The sequence below is a fragment of the Ruditapes philippinarum genome, unplaced genomic scaffold, assembly GCF_026571515.1.
Source record: "Ruditapes philippinarum isolate M1 unplaced genomic scaffold, ASM2657151v2 ctg1203_1_1_1_1, whole genome shotgun sequence".
NCBI lineage: Eukaryota > Metazoa > Mollusca > Bivalvia > Venerida > Veneridae > Ruditapes > Ruditapes philippinarum.
The window spans coordinates 187,739-207,268 of NW_026857820.1; the positions used below are offsets into that span (position 1 = coordinate 187,739).

The following is a 19,530-nucleotide window of genomic DNA, read 5'->3' on the forward strand; positions in this document are numbered from 1 at the left end:
TCAAGGAATTCCACTGAGGTTCAAAAGCCTTAACATATACTTTTTAAATTTCTTACATAGATCAATAGGGTCACTTAAGACAGAAGATGTGCAAAAGATAAATATGAACAAATACTAAATCGTATGTGTGTGCTTTCTAATTAAAGCGTTGCATCGCTCTTCAATATTTGGTCGTTTCTCACCAATAGGACAATAATTCCTGAAACAAAAACGAAAAAAAAAATAATTTGGTCATACTATCATGATGTTTAAAGTTAGATCTGTAAAGCAAAATTTAGTTTTTTCACTTAGTTCTTTAGTTTATTGCTTTAATCATTTCTTTTATCAATTTATATATTTATCATATAACCGATATAACAAACCTTTTTTTAGTACCTGTATCTTTACTTTGAAAAATCAAAAGAACATGTCTGCGCTGATAAGTGGAATGACTGACTAAAAAAATGTCGGTGAGCTACCGGTGACATATGGCTTTTGTATCATATTATATCTAATCTTGCAAAAGATGCAAAATAGATTTAATAATCCATCATTTATATTACTATTTTTTCTACAACTGAAATTGAATTTATCACAATATAATACTACTTCTTTCATAATATCATAAAGTTTTTAATTTCTTAAAAGGATTTTTCTCTTTGATGTTTCGCCTTTGCCTCCAACATTTTTATTATGCTATACATAAAGGTCTTACTATCAAGCAATCTCTTCTGCTTGACAAAATTGTGTATTATTGGATTTTATTGTTGGAGTAATCTATTGAATTTGATAATTCAGGCGTTTGAAGATGAAACTATTATGGAATCATCACGATATTGTATTTTATCTCTGTCCTTGATTCAAGGTCAAGGTCAATGACATGTAAAAAGAATAGTTAGCTTAATTGATTGTGATTTCCGTTTTATTTATTCAAAGCTATTCTTGAGGAATGTCTTTAATCGGGTGTGTTTTTTGTAGTGTATACATTGTATTGAAATATGTTTAATATGTTATGGGGTGGACCGTAGTGTGTACACCGGCCGTAATGGCAAAATGTATAAGACAATTGCAATCCATACTAGAGATGCTAAATCGTTCTTAAAGGTAAATATATGCAGCGTCTCTTCCGGATCTGTGATTCGCAACACGTCCTCAAAGTTGGAAACCTTGGAGACGACAGTTATGTTTGTTATATTTTAGGGCCTCAATGGATATACAATATATATATAAATGAAAATGCAAAATACGATAGATATTGCTGATTTGAAATGTACCTAGTACACAAAGTGGCTTCAGTCATCATTTGTTTATACAATTTTACTACAAGAATCATCTCCGTCTGTCAATGAGCGAAGATTTTACCTTCTCCATAGTCGAACTTCCCTTCTATCGCCACATGGTGGGGATTCGAGTTTGTTACTGGAATATAAAATGCTTAGTTTTACTGAGAATAATAGCACCATATGTCCATTATTTACCAATGTACTTCTCTGTCCGCTATAAGAACACATGGGCGTGACAAACTCACCCAGCAACCCCTACTTCTTCCATCTTTCTATACACTCTTTGAAGATTTGCTTAGATAAAAATTTTGACGACTAATTTTCCTCTAGTTGATATTGTAAAAAAGGTGTTGGGGCTAAATACACATGTACTGATTAGTCATTTGTTTGGTTTCCAAGTTCCCCACCTATTGGAAATAGAAGGGGACTTCGACAATGGAGCAGGTAAAATCTTTGCTCTGTGACAGACTATTAGATAGTAAATTCAACAGCAATTCCATAACAAAGTAGTTCGAGCAATATTCGCTGTTAGCTTGGCTTCAGACAGAATTATTATTATTATTATTAACTGGCAGTTTGGAGCAACTAGAATTTAAGGCACGGTTATCCGCTATCATTAGCTTTCATATAGGCATGGAGAGCGGGCTTACAAAAGACCAGGCTATTTAATTATATTGGAAATGTTTTGTTCGGTGTGAAGGTCATCTGTATAAAGAACATAAGACCCGTCATACTCGTATCTTCTAAAAAATCAAAATGTATTTCACAACTTGTTCATGTTTTATTTTGATATTTGATAAGTTTCAAAAAACTTTCAAAACAAGACATCTTGGTTGCAAATAGTGACCAATGTGTGTCATAACTTAAATTACAAGATGTTCATAAATTAAAATAAATTTTAGTGTGCAAAAGTGATACGGTTTAAATAAGTGTAATAATTATGTTAAATGAATAAGATTTGGCTGTGAAATGACTGTGAAATGACGAATGTGTTAACTTAAATTACAAGACATTCCATCGTCGGAATCCACGGTACACATTCCGTATATACAACATTTACCGATACATGTATACGGTAAATAGCATGGGTTACCGAGGATGAAGATATTCAATAATCAAAATAAATATAAAATTAGGGTGCAAAAGTGATACAGTTTAAGTGTAATATGTTAAATAAAATATGTTGTTATTTTTTACAGATTTCTATAAAAAAAACTATATAAAAGATACAAATTAAATGAAAGGTATATAAAAATGTTTTGCCCGGTACATATAGCATTGCAAAGACGGAGGCAGTGGAGCACCGTCTGTATTCCTTAAGCCGTTAAATTATTAGTGTATATGTTAATAATGACAATGACAATAGATTTAAATAGCGTTAAACATTGTACAAATATTTATAACAACAAATGATGAAAGAAAATTGTAACACATATCCCATATATACAAATGGTGAGCAAAGTGCAAAGGAAATAATAAGTCCTCTGTCTTCCATTAACATTAAAGAATGAAATACATCTTCAGTAAGTATTTTTATTTCTGGTACAAAAAAGTCGTGCATACAATAGAACTGTATAAGACTAATGAACAGTGTTTCTCTATAAGTTAGCAAAGAATATATTTTAAAAAATCCAATGAAATGCATCTTCAGTAAGCAGTAAGCATTAAAGTATTTCTGGTCTTCAATACAATAGCAAAGTTTGTATGAGTAATACACTGAACAGTATTTCTCATTAAGTTGGCACATTATATATTGTGCCAAATCCAATGAAATGCATTTGTATCCAAACGAAAAAGCGTTACAAAAAACTTCTTTTTATTTTGATACATCATGTACAACAATTTCTGTACAACAACATAATGTCTAGCCTCTCGTTTCTTGACAGGACAACATTCAATTTACATTTTTATAAGTGTTTTATCTCCACATGGTCGTAAGAGTTATGTTTAATCGGGATGTTATCAATATTTCCTTCTAAATATTGACAATAAAAATATTGTCATTTTATATAACAAGCAATAATATCTTGTCGTCTGCGTTTGTAAAAGTTTATAGAACGTCCTTAAAGTTTTTCTGCGTCTTAATTCAACATAAGAAACATATTATTACTAGCACATGTATTAAACTAATATTTTAATGTTGACTTAAATTTGAAGCCCGGGTTTTCTTTAAATACTTAAATGTACAGAAGTTTAGATTTCCCAGGTGTTCATTTTAATATATATTTAAATATTTGCCCGTTTTTTTTTTTTAATAATATCGGACTTAGATAAATTTTAATTTGTTTGTATGTATGTTTAACAAAATGTACATTTTAAACTTTACAGGTACATATAAGTTGTTGATTTATTAACGCTTATATAAACAATACTGTAACATTTTTTTCATTTTTAAGTATGTCCCATTTTTCAAGATCGTTTAATAGAGCAAATAGTATGTTTAGTACATTTAAATACATGTACAGTTTTTATTACAAACTCCGGTATAGCCTTCGGCGCTTTCATTAATTTCTCCTTAACCTCCGTCCGTTCTACTCGAACTGTCGCGAGAGTCTCGCGATATTCAATAATGTCTCGCACCACTTCTCACCGTGAAATGTAAAATAGAAAGCGTATACCTTGTTGTGTATTGATAAATAAAGACATAATAAAACTCGTATGTTTATGTGGTGACTTAAACCTTAAAGACGGGACGGGAAATACGGACTTTGTCCAATTCTAACGTCGGAAACTGTGGAATATATTGATTTTTAATGGTTATACAGGCAACTAAGTAACAAACAGTTAAATATAGGATAAAACTATTGTCAATGAAACGGTGTTTTATATCTGACGATATAGGAAAATCTATACACTGTACATCTAACACACCTGAGTTTACCTGTTCGTCGCATATGCGTAGCTTAAAAGGAAGCACGTATTGAATTTACTATTTACTTTCTTGTTTTGTGACACAGTGTAGTTTTCTGTTTTCATTTGAATAGTTAGATTTGGTGCGCTTTCAAAATGATCTGATTTTACAACTGAATGGTTTAATTTTCTTTTATATTTTTTTATCATTGTGTTTTATGGGAAATTATTAAAAAAACGGTACAAAAATGAGTTTGAGAAAGTTAAAGTTGTTCAAAATTATACAGACTGGTACCACCGAGGCCATCTTAAAGGCCTTAATGGAATACCTTAAGAGTGGAAAGGACCCTAACATACGAGATGATGTGACAGGAGGGACTTTACTCCATCTTATAGTAGAGAACGGTGACCGGTTTATCACCGGCCAGACGGTGTCGGGGGTCTATATGCTCGTTTGTAAGGATATAGACATCGACGCCACGGACAACATGGGAGAGACCGGGCTGCATAAGGCTATGAGGATCAAGGGCGGATACAGGATCATACTCGCATTAATGAGGTAAAGTTGCACCAGACTTTGAATGTATCGCTGGCGGGGCGGGGGAGGGGTTATTTGGGATATCGCGCCTTTAACCCTCACCCCCAAGATCCCCCCTGCTCGTATCCTTCTAGGGTCATGACAATGTATTTATGTATATTTAGTAAAGATTAGGTCACACTAGCTCCAAATAAAACTGTAAGTTTATAACATAAAAATCGAGATCAAAATATTTAAGTATTTATAAATACATTACAAATGCAGTCAAATCCGTTTATATAATGGCTAATAGTCTTTAAATGCGGCAAAATATTTCGTTTAAATATACGCACAGTTGTATAGTTTAAACTTCTCTGTCGTGAAGTTACTTATCTCTTCAAATTCTTACTCTAAATTGTAAATAAAAAAATGATCTACTTCTTTCATATACGATTTCACATATTCCGTTGACAAACATATTTATTTTGGATAGTTGTGGCAAGATGAATAAATAAAATAAACAATATTTTGTAGTGAAATCGTTTATGATCTTATGCGGATGAACTGTGCCCAAAATTTACTTTTCTGTATCACTGATAACAATGGGTTAATGACACACGTTTCATTTTGCGTAGGTAGTCGAATTCATGCTCTGTTTCACATAATGTTTATAAAAGTAAGTTGTTGTTGTTTTTTGAGTGAGTTATTGTCTCTATATATTAAAGCGTGACCTTACCGTTAAAGGTTAAATGCATATCTTATTTAGTGTACATTCATTTTATGTAAAAATACAATTATCGGCGTACGAATATTAAATTATTCACTTTTTGAATTATTTGCATGTTTGGTTAATACTAAAACAGTGTTAATTAAGAGTTCCACGGCACCCGACTGTGCCTGAAAATGATAAAATGATGTAGGGCGTGTTGGTAAAGGCATTTTAAAACATTCTTCATCTAACAATCCCGAAATATGATTGGCTGGAATGGAAAATACATAGCAACAAAAATATATGTTTTACTGCGTTTTACCTAGGTTATGATATTATATAAATATCGCATAGGTTTGTAAGTAACTAATGAGTACTTTTACGAGGGATAACATGTTGCTGTTCTCGCAAATCTATATGTGTTGTTTATTTTCTTACCCCGAACAAATACGAGTACCATTGGGACATCGTTTCTATAGGTTTTTATTTTTTCAAGATTTGTACAGCGAAAAAAATACTGTTACTTATGCAACAGTACCAAATTTTTAGTCACAAAGTACACTTGAATTAACAGAATGAATAACTCTTATTGACTTATGGGAAATGAAAGAAATGTGTGGTAATAAATAAAAAAAATGTTAAACCTTTTAAAATGTCACATTTATGAAATGTCATATACATGTACATATAAGGCCAGCTTCTTTCAAATATAGTGACCGTGACCGTGGACTATTATCTATTGTCCATATATAATCGGACCTGTTTTTGGATTATGCTTAAGAAAATATTTAAGGAGATTGTCCATGTCACAATGCGGTTCGCTAACTATGACCTGCAGTACAATAAAATGTGTCTTTATTTCAAAGGTTAAAACTGACATAAACTGGTCATTTTAAATCCCCTTGGATGGTTCATTGTTGAAATTTTAAAACCAGAAATTTGTACCAGTCTGTCGCTTTATTCATTTCGGTTTTTCTTATTTTTGTAAAACGAGTATTTATAAATCTTTTTTCAAGTTTTTTTTTAACAAAAAGGTGTGCGTGCGTTAGTTAGTGATTAGAATAAAAACAAAAGCTAGCTTTTGAATCCCTTTGAGCTTTGACGACCTATCGGAGAAGCACCTACCATGGTTGTTGTTATATAAACATAGATGTTAAATATATAAATAGATGTAATATATAAACATAAAGGTTATATACATATTTTAAAGAGAATTGGTCTATAATGGAATATCTGTAGAAATGAAACTTTCCATAAATAATAACGTTGATAGTACATGTATTTAGTATCATACATAACATCAAACAACGACATAACTATATGAGCCGCGTCATGACAAAACCAACATAGTGGGTTTGCGACCATCCGCGCAGTCTGATCAGGATCCATGCTGTTCGCTATCAGTTTCTCTACTTGTTATAGGGTTTGTAAGCGAACAGCATGGATCCTGATCAGACTGCGCGGATGCGCATGCTGGTCTGGATCCATGCTGGTCGCAAACCCACTATGTTGGTTTTGTCGTGACGCGGCTCATATTATTAGTGTTGCTGGCCAGTGTGAGATACATGATCCGATGTAACATATTATTTGATATAGCAGACGACAAATTGTTCTAGAACGAACTATTATTATTCATAAACATTTTATATGAATTTCCAAATGATACATTTTTATTGTTGTTTTTTAATCAACATTTGAAAAAATACTAATGGAAACTGTGCCAATTATAGACCAATCCACTTTAATAAGTATTACACAATCCGCTCTTTAATTGTGTTTAAACCTATGCTCCAACTCCTCTGCGTTTTCAAAAGAACGACAGAATCCATGTAAATACTGTAAACTTATTATTCTTTAAATTTTCAAACGTTTCGGATAAAAAGAAACATGCATTTATTTATGATTAAACTAAATAAGTTAAGAAAACAAGGACCAATCTGCGAAAATAAAGAAAGAAATAAGTTGAGAAAATGGGGACCAGTCTGCGAAAATAAAGAAATAAATAAGTTGAGAAAACACTGACCAGTCTGCGGACATAAGGAAAAACTAACATTTTAAAAGTCCTATGTTTTGTTTTGCTGGTTGTACAGCAAAGCAACACAATTTAGCTCATATGGCACCGAAACAGGAAAGATGATTTGGGTTAACTTCGGGTGTTACAAAACTTTAAGCAACACTATGGATCAAAATGTCTTTTGTATAAGGTAAAATACAAAAGATAAGATATTTGTGAACAGTGAGCTCGTCATTATTTTAAAGAAACCAATGCATTTAAGATGGTCTTAATCATTGAATACCTTAAATAGAGATTTTTCTTCATTATTCATTCAGTATGAAGATCATGTAAACCAACTCTTCATAGTTTAAATCATTTTTGATCCAGTTTTAAAGCAACTTAACGCACTGCTTTTCCTTAAAACTCAATCAAGTTTAATAAGCCATTTGAACTTTATTCGTAGATATAAACTTAATTTTAATAAAGTAGTCTTAAAGCTGCATGCATCTTGAAGAGCCAAACTACTTCAAAAAATCAAACTTGAGAAAATGTACTAAAGAAAAGTAAAAAAGATTCAATATTCAAGTAATAATTTAATTAATGGCTGATTTTTTAGAGTTCATAACCATAAGTCTCTAAGATAATGTATGGTTATGTCAAAATTAAAAGATTGACAAGTCCGTTTAAAATATTTATTATGATTATAGTTAAACAGCACAGAGTCGACCTTGTAATACAAACTTAACTATATTTCTAATAGCAGAAACTGCGAAACCGCTCCTTTAAAGACAGTAGGGGGCGAAAATTGAAGATAGCATGAGCATACTTTAAATATTGCATGAGCATATTTTGAAGATAGCGTTGTTTAACGTGAACGTCGCCACTTGTCCGTGAACTTATTGATAACCGGAGCGTGATAGTCGTGCATATCTATGACTGTCTTGTGGGTAAACAATCATGACTAATTGTGTACTTTATGACACTTTTTTCTACACTGATTTAACTTTGGATTGAATAATAAGAAACTCCAAAGAGCGTACAAGGAAAGTTATGTTGACAGTTTTTAACGTAAACAAGTTTTAGAGAGTGAAATAAGTTTACTTCCAGATAATCTTTGTACGTCTGTTTGTCTGTCCGTCTGTCTGTCTGTCTGTCTGTCTGTGACGTTCAGTAAGATAAAATGAACTCATTTAGGCACCATTATAATTAATATATTTGTCTTACAACTTTAAATATGTTATGATAACCTTATTCTTACCAGGAAGCAAATAAAAGTTCGATAGCTTTTTTCTAGTACCAGCTCTTGTCTGTTATTAAACGTTCACCGGAAGTGACTATTTGGTCAGCCCGCTACTGGTAAATTTTGATAATGCCACAGTTTTATTACTACATGCATACCGGCCTAATAATATGCTTGAAAGAAGCTTTTGTTTTTATTGAACTAATTGTCATATATATTATTACAATATAGATTGTTGCAAAACTTATGCCATACTCCATAGTAAAATAAAATAACGATTATCGATAAATTATCGTGTTATCGGTAATGGTATTTATGATTATTAGAATGCTCCACCGTACACTATTACACTGACAATTGAATGGTATCGAAAAATGGCGATGCCTTGGTCATAAATGCGACATTCCACTGTATTAGCACTCAATTATCATGTATGAGGGAAGTGTGGACAAACATTTATTGACTGAAGAATATTTAAAATATTAATTCACCATTTCAGGTTTCTCATTTGCATCTTGTATAAAACTTTTGTACTTATATAGTTAAAGGCCCATTATGCCTGTATAGATCTCAAAATCCTTCAAATAAGTATAAGTAGGATAAAAGTCACAGTCCTGATTCAGTTCCATCGGCGACTGTGTAAAACATCGGTACCGTTTCGAGTTCAGTCTGCAACGCTTCGTAATCTTTCGTAAGCTTTCAGAATATATTTTGTAAACATTCGGAAAACTATTTCTTGTCCTTTCATGTAAAGAAGAACACAAAGAAGTGGAGTCTCTTTAAGATCGGATGACGCATGCACGGCCTCATTTCTAAACGGCTTAAACCCTTAATGAAATAGCAGCATAACAGTATATTTTATTCTGTTTTCGTATACTTAACATGTTAACCATTATGTGTTACAACTTTTTTCAAGAAAATCACCCCTAAGATTATGGAAAAACGAAATCCTTTACCGTTTTTAAATTTCATTAGAATATATTTCATTACTTATAGCTTTATACCCTCAAAGTAAGGTCTTAAATCGAAAACTGTCAGGCGAGGAAAAATAATACTGCGTTAAATTATGAGTAATGGAGGTTGAAGTAGCGAAATATTATTGCTTTTCAAACATATAAATAGTTAAGCAATAAATCATATGACAAATTGTCAACATATTAAAATTTATAGTTCTATTTTGTTAAAAATGATTGCAACGTTGGTTGTCTTGGTCGGCCAATTTTGATAAACAAAATGATAAAAAAATAAGATAAACTGTGGATAGTTTTGTCAATTATGTGTCCAGAGGAGTGTAGTATCCACTTCTTCTTTTTTAGATAAAGATAATAAGTGATTGTTCATGGATCATATTTTGTAACAATGAAAACCTTCTGTAATGACATATATATCTAGATCAATCAGTTTGATAAAAAATCGATTATTGAATATTGAAAATGAGAAAATTGACCGTTTCATATAATAATTACATGACTGCGACTAAATTGACATAAAGATGCGAGTTAATTGATGTTAATTAAATTTGATTTAATTTTGTTAGTTTTTTATCAGTATAATTTATAACGGTTTTTCACTTATAACAAAGGTCACCCTTTTGATGTTTTTTATTTATTTATGCAAATGCACATGGCAACATAATACGTTACCCATTTTTCGTTTACGGCAGGAGTCAGAAACCAAGCTACTTTATTGCTGACACAGTTTTCATTGCATATTGACCTTGAATATGTTGGATAAATAGTGCGTATGTGTCATTTGTGCCAGTCCTTTAACACCTTATTTCTTTGTTGTAAAATTTATCGAGAAAAAAACACACAAGGGTTTTCTGTGGTAACTACAAAACAAATATGTTTGTTTCCTTATGGTACTGTTTCGTAATCGGTACTGTGACACATTATGGGTAATTGTGCGGTTTTCTCGGGCTCATTTAGGTTTCGACCCACTCACTCATCGCCCGCTTTATTCTATAGTGAATAAAGTCACATTTGTGGTCAGATTCTTGATTTCAGAAATGTGCTGTCTTCAACTTAAAACATTGATATCATCCAAGTAAAATGAGACCAGAATCGTAATATGTTAACCATCTAGATGCTTCAGAAAATTTCAACTTTTTGTGTCACCCCTGAAAATGTCCGGTTCACAAAGTTATGTCTTTTGGCGCGTAGTAAATGATTTATCCTTCTGCTGAGAAATGAGGTCCTGAAGAATACAAACAAAGCAACATTTAACGCAACCAGATATCACGCAAAACTACACAGATGCAATATATAGACTTCAGACATGACCAATCAAACTAGGAATGACTTTAAATGGGGCTCTTCAAAATTTTAAGATCTATTTTCTTGACTGGAACTGGTTGGATCTAATTCCGTACCTTGGTGAAATCAGAATGGATGTTTTTAAGAAAATTGATTAAAAAATGAAAGCAATCCGTTTTATTACAGGACAATTTCATAGGATTTGAAATCTCCATTTTTTTTAATCTCAAAGGTCGAAGTATTTGAGTTTTGTTCTACTTTTATGTGTCTGATATGTTACTGTATGCAAACAGGGATATAAAGAAGCTATGTTAATTGGTAAGCTAAAACAAAAACATAAAAGAAATTAAATTACGAGCGTTTACTTTCATTTGGAATACGTCATTTGTCTTGGACATCAATTGTGGACAACACACACAATTGCGTAACAGCCATACAACCGGATATGTTTTATTGCATAACAGCGGCCACAAACAGTAAACATATTTATATATATGTAGTTAAGTGTCTGCATGGTATTGTTTGTTTTGGATGACGTCAACATCAGTGCTCTCATCATCAGAACGGAGATATATGATTGCAAAATCTTTGAACCGGTCAGCATCATTTGGTCAATTATTTGATATATTGTCTTACAACGTACGTTTTTGAATATTCATATACCAAGCGATAAGTAACAGTTTTGTTATCTACGTACATAGACGAAATTGGCCGAATGGATACGAAGTTTGCCGAATGGATACGAAGTATTAATAGATAGCAAGCAGACGAGATATTTGTTAAAGTGTTCAATTGGTATAAACTTTTTTTTCTTTATTTGTCCGAGATAAGAAATACAATATCTGACTGAATGAGCTCGACAAACAATTCAGACCATTACTTTACTTTAAAGAGGGGAAAATGTTATGTTATCTCTAAATAGTAATCATTCTAAAAATAGATCAAATTTAAACGTTATGTAATTTGACCCCTTCTAATGTACTGAGCGGCTATATCAGTCATTTTATTTGCTAACTGTCGTTTATCTGATGATTTGGGGGTTGCTGTTTTTTACTAGTTTGAAAAAAAAAATCTGAACGGAGTCCGCGATAAGACACATGGCGCGTTGTGCATTGTACTTTTTGTTTTTTTGGTTGGCGGCCGGAAGGGCGTGCTTTTTTCGATAAGCGGTTAGCATCATTTTCATAGAAATTTATCGATGACGATAAAACCTGTATTAGTACGAATCAGTACTTTCACTTTGGCTGTAATGTTTAAGTTGCATGGGCGATCCTTTTTTCTTTATTTTTATCATTTAATAAGCAAACAACGAGTAACAAACTAAGACAGAAATTAACATAACTGAAGCATAAGCCATTTAATCCGACTTTTCGTTTCGTGTTTCTTGGTGTGTGAAATTAATGCTACAATACTGTATAGAGGACAGAATAAGAACCCTAAAGTACATTGCGCACCCTGTTGCATCGTTGAATTTTGAACTTTAACGTAACTTGACTTGGAAAAAAAAAGAAAAAACATGCACGCGAGTTATTTCATTAACTAGAGCACCGTGAATTAGGATTTTATGAAAGTTTGATTTTGACAATATATATTTTTTATTGTAATTTAATGTCATATGTTAGTCTACGGATGATAGGTTTTACGTCAGGGCCATGCGAAATGAAGTAAATAATTGAATATAAACGAATACTAGCACTGAATTTACTATTTTGTTTTCAAGTCCGTTTCAATGCGGTTAGCGTTTTGAAAATATTTGGAATCAAATGTGTACCTGAAGTGTCACATACATACATGTAATTTTTCTTCAAACGGGTTAATCATAGTTCGAGCCGCACTAGGGTCTTCGGATATTTTTCTTGTAGAAAACTATCAGGCTAGTTTACGGAACGTCCGTGGGATAACTCAGGCCCCCGTTTGTGCCTGAAGTAATGCACAGAAGGGCATTTGAGGTCTTCCTCCACCAGGAAAGCTGGAAAATCGCCATATTTTTTGAAAAGTGTAGGTACGATGTTTACCCCAACGCATTTTTTAGAATCATCTTTTAAATTTAACGGCACTAATTCTTGATGAACTAAAAACTCTAAAAAATCACATGGTTTTTATTGGACGCATACTTATGATGTAATCTATTTTCATTTAAAAAAAACCCAACAAATTATGATAAAAATGTAAAAAGAAAACGGTTTGCATTACCTTCGCGAAAACATGTTTATGTAAATTTAGTATATCAAAGCTATTCAAAATAGATATTTATTTTTGACAAAAAACTACATACATGTATAATAATTTTACAAGTACATAGAGTTATAGAAGACACAATGTCAGCAGACGATATTGTTGAAAGGTCAAGGTCACCTAAAATACTGTCCTTATAATTATCTTGACCATTATTCTACCAGTTGTTACTTATCTATTATCCAGAGTATATCCATCATGTAAGAACTACTGCCTCGTACAATTAATTACTTCTTGGGAATGGGGATTTCACTCAGGTGAGGTGGGGGTATTATTATTATTATTATTATTATGGTTTCTTTCTCATTAATGAGGAAAAGCAATGTCAATGGAATTCTTAAATATTTTTTTCTTATTTTTGTAGGCTATGCGCTACGTAATATTTTTGTTGTTGTTGTTGTTGTACACGGAACTTAATGCATCTTTTCTATCAGTGCTGCATTGCTTCTTATGATAACAAAAACAATTAGGAAAGATAATAATACTTTAATAAAATCTTTATCAATGTTATATATACTGATTTACTTTTAGTGCAAGCTGTATGGCAGACAATAATAACAGCGTCTGTTTATAACATTTACTTGTTTACCTATATACGGGCTTAAACAACAAGCCCCGAAAAATTAAAAAAAAAAACAAACAAACAAAAAAACAGCAACATTGAAGTTACAACGTTCTAACATTTTAATTACATTTTAATGTTATTTAAAATTCGAGTCATGTGCACTGCACGAACGATTGTACCACATATAAATTTCACGGCCATAAATTTTATTGATGTAAAAGTAAGGAAAAAATGTACAACTTTACTGAACCGATGAAAGATTGGGTGTGCCGTACTCCGCTCAGCTGTAGCTATCAATTGCAGAATTTGTGATGCACAGTTTTACATCTAGGCCGAAGTGCCCAATGGCTTTTCAAACTTGAGGGATAAAGTTTCAGTGAACGAAAACTGGTCGACTTGTTTGTTTTGTATATATAAATAGCCCCCTGTTAAAAGACTCCATTCAACGCTTTCTTCAGCCGTATACTTGAATTTGAATGAAATTGGGGTGGTTCATTTTTCATGTAGATTTAAATCAAATAAACATTTTTAGAGCAATTTATGTTTCTGCCCACAGTGTTCTGTGTAGCTGTGTTTTACTTTTAGGTCTTGTCTTATTTAGATTTAAAATGATTTGAATTAAGAGATCAAAATTGATAATTTTTCAAAGTCGGTTCCAAAGCGATTTTCTTTCATACGCTCATATGACTAAAAGCGCAAACCCTAAAAAAAGTGCGTTTTGAAAAAAAAAACAGAAAAAGTATGTTAAAAACACTGAAACTTTTAACTGCTTTCAAATGTGTTACGAACGGTCGGGTTAACTCGATGTCATGTATAAATGTTTCAAACCAGTATGATCGCTTTATTTTCAAACTCGTTATAAGATGTGAAAGACCCCCATTATTTCCTAATACATTCAATGCTAAACTCGAGTTCAAAAGTTCATGTATCTCATTGAAAACGTGTCTATATATAAGTATTTCACGGAGGTGATCACGTGGAATTTTAGACCTTATCGCGAGATGTTTAATTAGAAAACAACTGTTCATGGCCTCGTCTTCATAATACTTGTAAACAAAAAATATTTTTTTTTTAAATCTATCCATAAAAGCTTTAAGAACTTAAGGCCAGATCTGGCGTAGTGTTTACACTTTATTTGTGGCCAGTAATTGTGCGCCTTATCGAAATTATCGCGATTTACTAAAACTATCGCATTCTGAGCGCCTGGATGAAGTGCAATGTACCTACTTGGCCAGTTGAACATTTGTTGCAAATCGCATCTTTTCGGCCCTTTCCGTCAATTTTCGGATTAGGACTTGTACATTGTTTACTGGTCATTGGCAAGTTGTTACAAATGCATTAATGGTACTCATAATTTATACTGAGAAGTGACAAGTTTTTTTGTTTTTGTTTCTGTTTTTTATTTCTCAAGAGAACGGTAGTCATTGCTCCAATTGTAACGAAGCGCACGGACGTTATGCCTTACTACCGATAGCCTCTTTACAGTTTGATAAGTCTACGCCAGAAAAATATAGTTCTCAGCTTTGGGTAAATGATACTGAATAACAATGTTAACTTAACCGTCTTCAATAAGAAAAGACAATGTGATATACAATTTTATACTTCATTTTATTAAAAAATATATTTGAGGTAATAAATACTGTCTTATCTACCTCATAAGATTCAATCACCCATTGGTTTCCTATTGAACTCGGAAACAAACCTAATTTTACATTAATCAACGCTTTTCCAATGCATATACCAAATTTACCCTTTTTAGATAATTTTGCTTTTTTTTAGGTAAAAAAGATGCGTATAGATGCTTGAAAATATTCCTTGATGACGCAACTATGAATGTAGTGCATTTTCCGTGTCGAGTTATTCCCCCTCCCCCGGATGATGCTGAATGCCTTAATTTTTGAACTTTGAATTTAAGTTGATTCATATTCTACATCTTCATAATGTGCAACATCATCGTGACGAATTTGATTTAAAGTTATTCATGCAGCGGGTTTCCGAAAAAAAGCAATCCATAATTTGACATGGTTCCTTGGCTTTTACGTCATACCAACGGTTTGTTACCCACATCGCCCCCCCCCCTCCCCGATACCCACATAATCAGACAACCAACTGTTATTGTTGTGCATTGCTCAATTACCATTTGAAACTGCTTCAAAAGATTTACATTTGTTTATTGTCATTTCTTATATTAAGGCAACGCGTTATGATTTAATCGCAACAAAATAGAGAAAAGAAAGAAAATGCAAACTGCATCTATTAAAATTGCATCTGCTTCGCCTTGTTGCTTGTGGTAATGATCTTTGACAAGTCTTTACTTTGGTTCTCAAGGGTAAAATGTTTATTGAACCGTAGATGAAAAAAAGATACTTTGGTTTCAGTGGCATTCATGGACAGTCGGGCTTTTGAAATCCGAATCCCAAACGGAATGTATGGCAATATTTCTTTATGCAAGGAACCTACATGTTTATCAAGATAGTGAAGGAAAGAGCGGTGTCTACAAAGCCTAAAAAGGTTGGCACTAGAGTCTGACGTTAAGACCTAGGCCAGCAAGCGCATCCATACAGTCGGACCAAGCTCGAAACTTTTGGGTGCAGTATTATATTTTAATAAATATTTCCAAATAAAAGATAATCGTCAAAAACTTTATTCTTCTTCTTGGACAGGATAAGAGTTAAATGTTATTAGACTTATAAACATAATGTGAGACGTTATTTTCTTTATTGCAGCGACTGTACTGGTTACTTCTGCTTCAATGTAAAATCCTACGCCCGTGTTATATTTCAATATTATTTCTCCCAGACAAAGTGTAATGATACAGTTTATTGTGTGCGTCTATAGAAAGCGTGTAAAATGCAAAAACTATTGCGCCACGATCGTATTAAGTTACATTTTCTGCATAGTAGCTGCCTCGAGACGATTCCTTCTTCCACCTTTGCACCATTGATTTCCGTTATTAGTAAATTCCTGCAGATATTAAAGCGGCTGCCTCAAAAGTTTTTAGACAATGTTGAAATAAGTGGAATACGTGATTACTTTGTTATGAATATCCAAATCCAGTTTGGAAACTTGCAAGTCTTCAAGTTATTTTAAAAGTCAATTTTAAGCCACAGAAATTATATCATTTTCATTTTTTTCAAACACTTTTTATTATTTTATCTTGTTACAGTTTCCAAAGAAAAATTACTCATTCACCATAATATTATATAGTTGAGCCAACGCTCTTAGGGATCAGTTTAAGTGAAGCGATGTAGTATTTTGTATGGAAGATAAAAAAATACTACTTTGCTTACTTTTCCCACCTTTACGAAACACAAAGAGCTTCTTTTTTTTAGGTGTTTACACTCTTACATGCTTATTATCCATTCTAAAAGCATTACTAAACACGTGTTAGACATTTTTTAAGGAATTAAAAACTGATTAATATTTAATGCATAGTGTGCCTTTAAAACAAACTGCGCATTATCTAGTTAGTTTGTTAGTCGTATACGTGCATTATTATTATTTTCAAGTTTCCACTCATGATTTTGAAACATGTGCTTTAAATTTAATGAAGACACGAAGGACAATAATTGAAAGTGTTCGTCAGTTCGTTTCAATAATATCATGTTTATGCCGCAGCATAACTGATATATTATATAATATTAGAATTAAAAGACGTAATTTTAAACATGTTAATGTCTTACATACACCCATGGTTTTCCATGGCCGATATTGCCAAATACATATTTATTATAGTTCATCTGTGGCGGTGTAGAGAAAATGACAAACAAAGTGCAAATCTCCAAAAACAATAGTCTATTTTGACCATTACATGTCATAATCAATGTGATTGTAGCTTTTCTCACAAGTTTGGTTGCGGTATCTTTTATTAATTAATTAAACATCATTGCTTTTGTCTTGCGGTTTATTTACTATCGCGCGCGGTTGTCCATATGGCGACGCCCCGATAAGTTTATATTTTCAACATGTCCGACAAAGAACACCGGTATATTGGTTTTCAATCTTACTGTTAGCGAGGGATTGAACTAGTGACCCATGGATTACAAACCCAGCACATTGCCGCTCCTGGCCTCGAACTAGTCTACATGTAAACAAACAAACAATCAACTACAATAAAGATAAATAATTAAGGAAAAAGGGAAATGGACGAAACGACCGACAACCTACATCACACATGTGTATCATGCAAAACCTCCTTAAAGCATGACGTAGTATTTCCTTAAAAATATTTCATCCAAGGGCATGCGTGGCTCGATTTTAACGTTAAATATGCGCGTAGTTCACATGGACGTCAACGTAATAGGTAATCCTGTATGGCGATGATTTACTACAGCGAAATAAACTACAACGCTAGGTTGATAATAAATTAAAAAATATAATTGAATGTTAAGTTTCCTTTTAGTGTAGGTTGACTCTAGGGGCAAAGGACGTGTTGTCGGGGATGTTGTTGTTTTTCACTAAGAGTGATTCTATAAGGTGTGCTCTAGTCAGTTACTAATGACCCAACCAAACTGTCAGACTATTTATGTTATACTGGAAAAAATGGTCATGACTCTGTATGGGCTTGAACTCACAACCCATAAGTTGAGAACGGGACACCAGTGCAGTTTCATTTTCCATCGCCTTGTGGACATTAGTTCCCTTCGTTTGATTTTGTTTTAGCGCATATATAAGTGTGGAACGTAAGGTACCGACAAGTACTAGTATATTAAATGATGTCCTAAACTGGCAAGGGTTTCGGGTATTTGGGCCGACCTGTCCTAAAGCCTTGTCACGATTATGCGTACAGCTAGCTCGATTACTTTTGGAATAAGTTGAAAAGATTAGTGTCATAATCGAGCATAGATATTTAATGTATCAACCGTGTTAAGTCTTTTGAACAGTTTATTTCGTCATTTTTTGTGTTTTAAAATAGGGATCAGATAAATATGGATATTGAAAGGCCCAAGAAATTGCAACTTCGCAAATGAGTATTATGTTAAGAAAATGACACATTTTACGAAATTTATATCAAATGAACGAAATTCTCTTATATTAATATTATTTCTGAAACATTGAATGCGAGAACAGATTTATAAAACATCTTTTATCGGAACTGGTCAATAAACGCTGCGTTCTCGTGATTTCATCATATACATGTCTATATCGTTCACTTTTTTTTCTCAATCAAACACCTATCTTTCTAAAAATGGTGCGAACTCTTTTATCGCTAAAACGCTATGGTGTGCACGTCTATGTAGCGTAATGAGTGAAGTGTAGAAAATCTAGAACAAAGTTTCGTCAAAGTCCTAGAAAAGTTTTTAAAAAAAGTTATTTGCACTGTCGCTGATAGTTAAAATTTAATATCTGGTTAAAGCTAATCATATCAAATATCTATTTTAATACTAAAGTACAAATACATGTACTCTGGAAACGGTATAATGAAATACGTGTATACATCTTTTTATGAAAATTTAAATTAATCATGAAATACCCAAATCAATGCTGAAATTCGTTTAAAAATAGTATTAAAATACTAAACATGGCGCAATGTCAGTTTCCAGAAGAAAATAATACGAATTCTGAGGTTTTAAATCAATCAATCAAGCAATCAATCAAACAAGCAAGCAAGCAATCTTTATTCAGCAATCGGCGTAAATATGCCTTTGGCCATTTACAAGTAAATATTTATAGAATATGGCCAAGACAAAATAATATATGAATCTATGTACCAAGGGTTTTGAGCGTGCGTCAGTACTAGGGTTAATTAATGAAAAATGAAAAAATCTGTCAGATCAGTGTTAACATAGAAATCTATATCCCGGATCCCGTTCTTCCGGAATAGAAATCTTACAATAGGGAACTCCAGTTACCATAGAAATACCGTCCATACAGAATTTAAAGAAACTGACACGATTTATA

The 19,530-nt window shown here is 32.6% G+C and overlaps 1 protein-coding gene across 2 annotated transcripts in view; it reads left to right on the plus strand.

The window, feature by feature from the left end:
• Positions 1–3,840: 3,840 nt before the first annotated feature.
• The window catches only part of LOC132751158 (uncharacterized), a 41,771-nt gene continuing 26,081 nt past the window's right edge, over positions 3,841–19,530 (plus strand). For both annotated transcript variants that reach the window (XM_060741293.1, XM_060741292.1), the window contains exon 1: positions 3,841–4,671. In XM_060741293.1, coding sequence (XP_060597276.1) covers positions 4,361–4,671 — 311 coding nt within the window. In that variant the 5' untranslated portion in view covers positions 3,841–4,360. The remainder of the gene's footprint in view (positions 4,672–19,530) is intronic.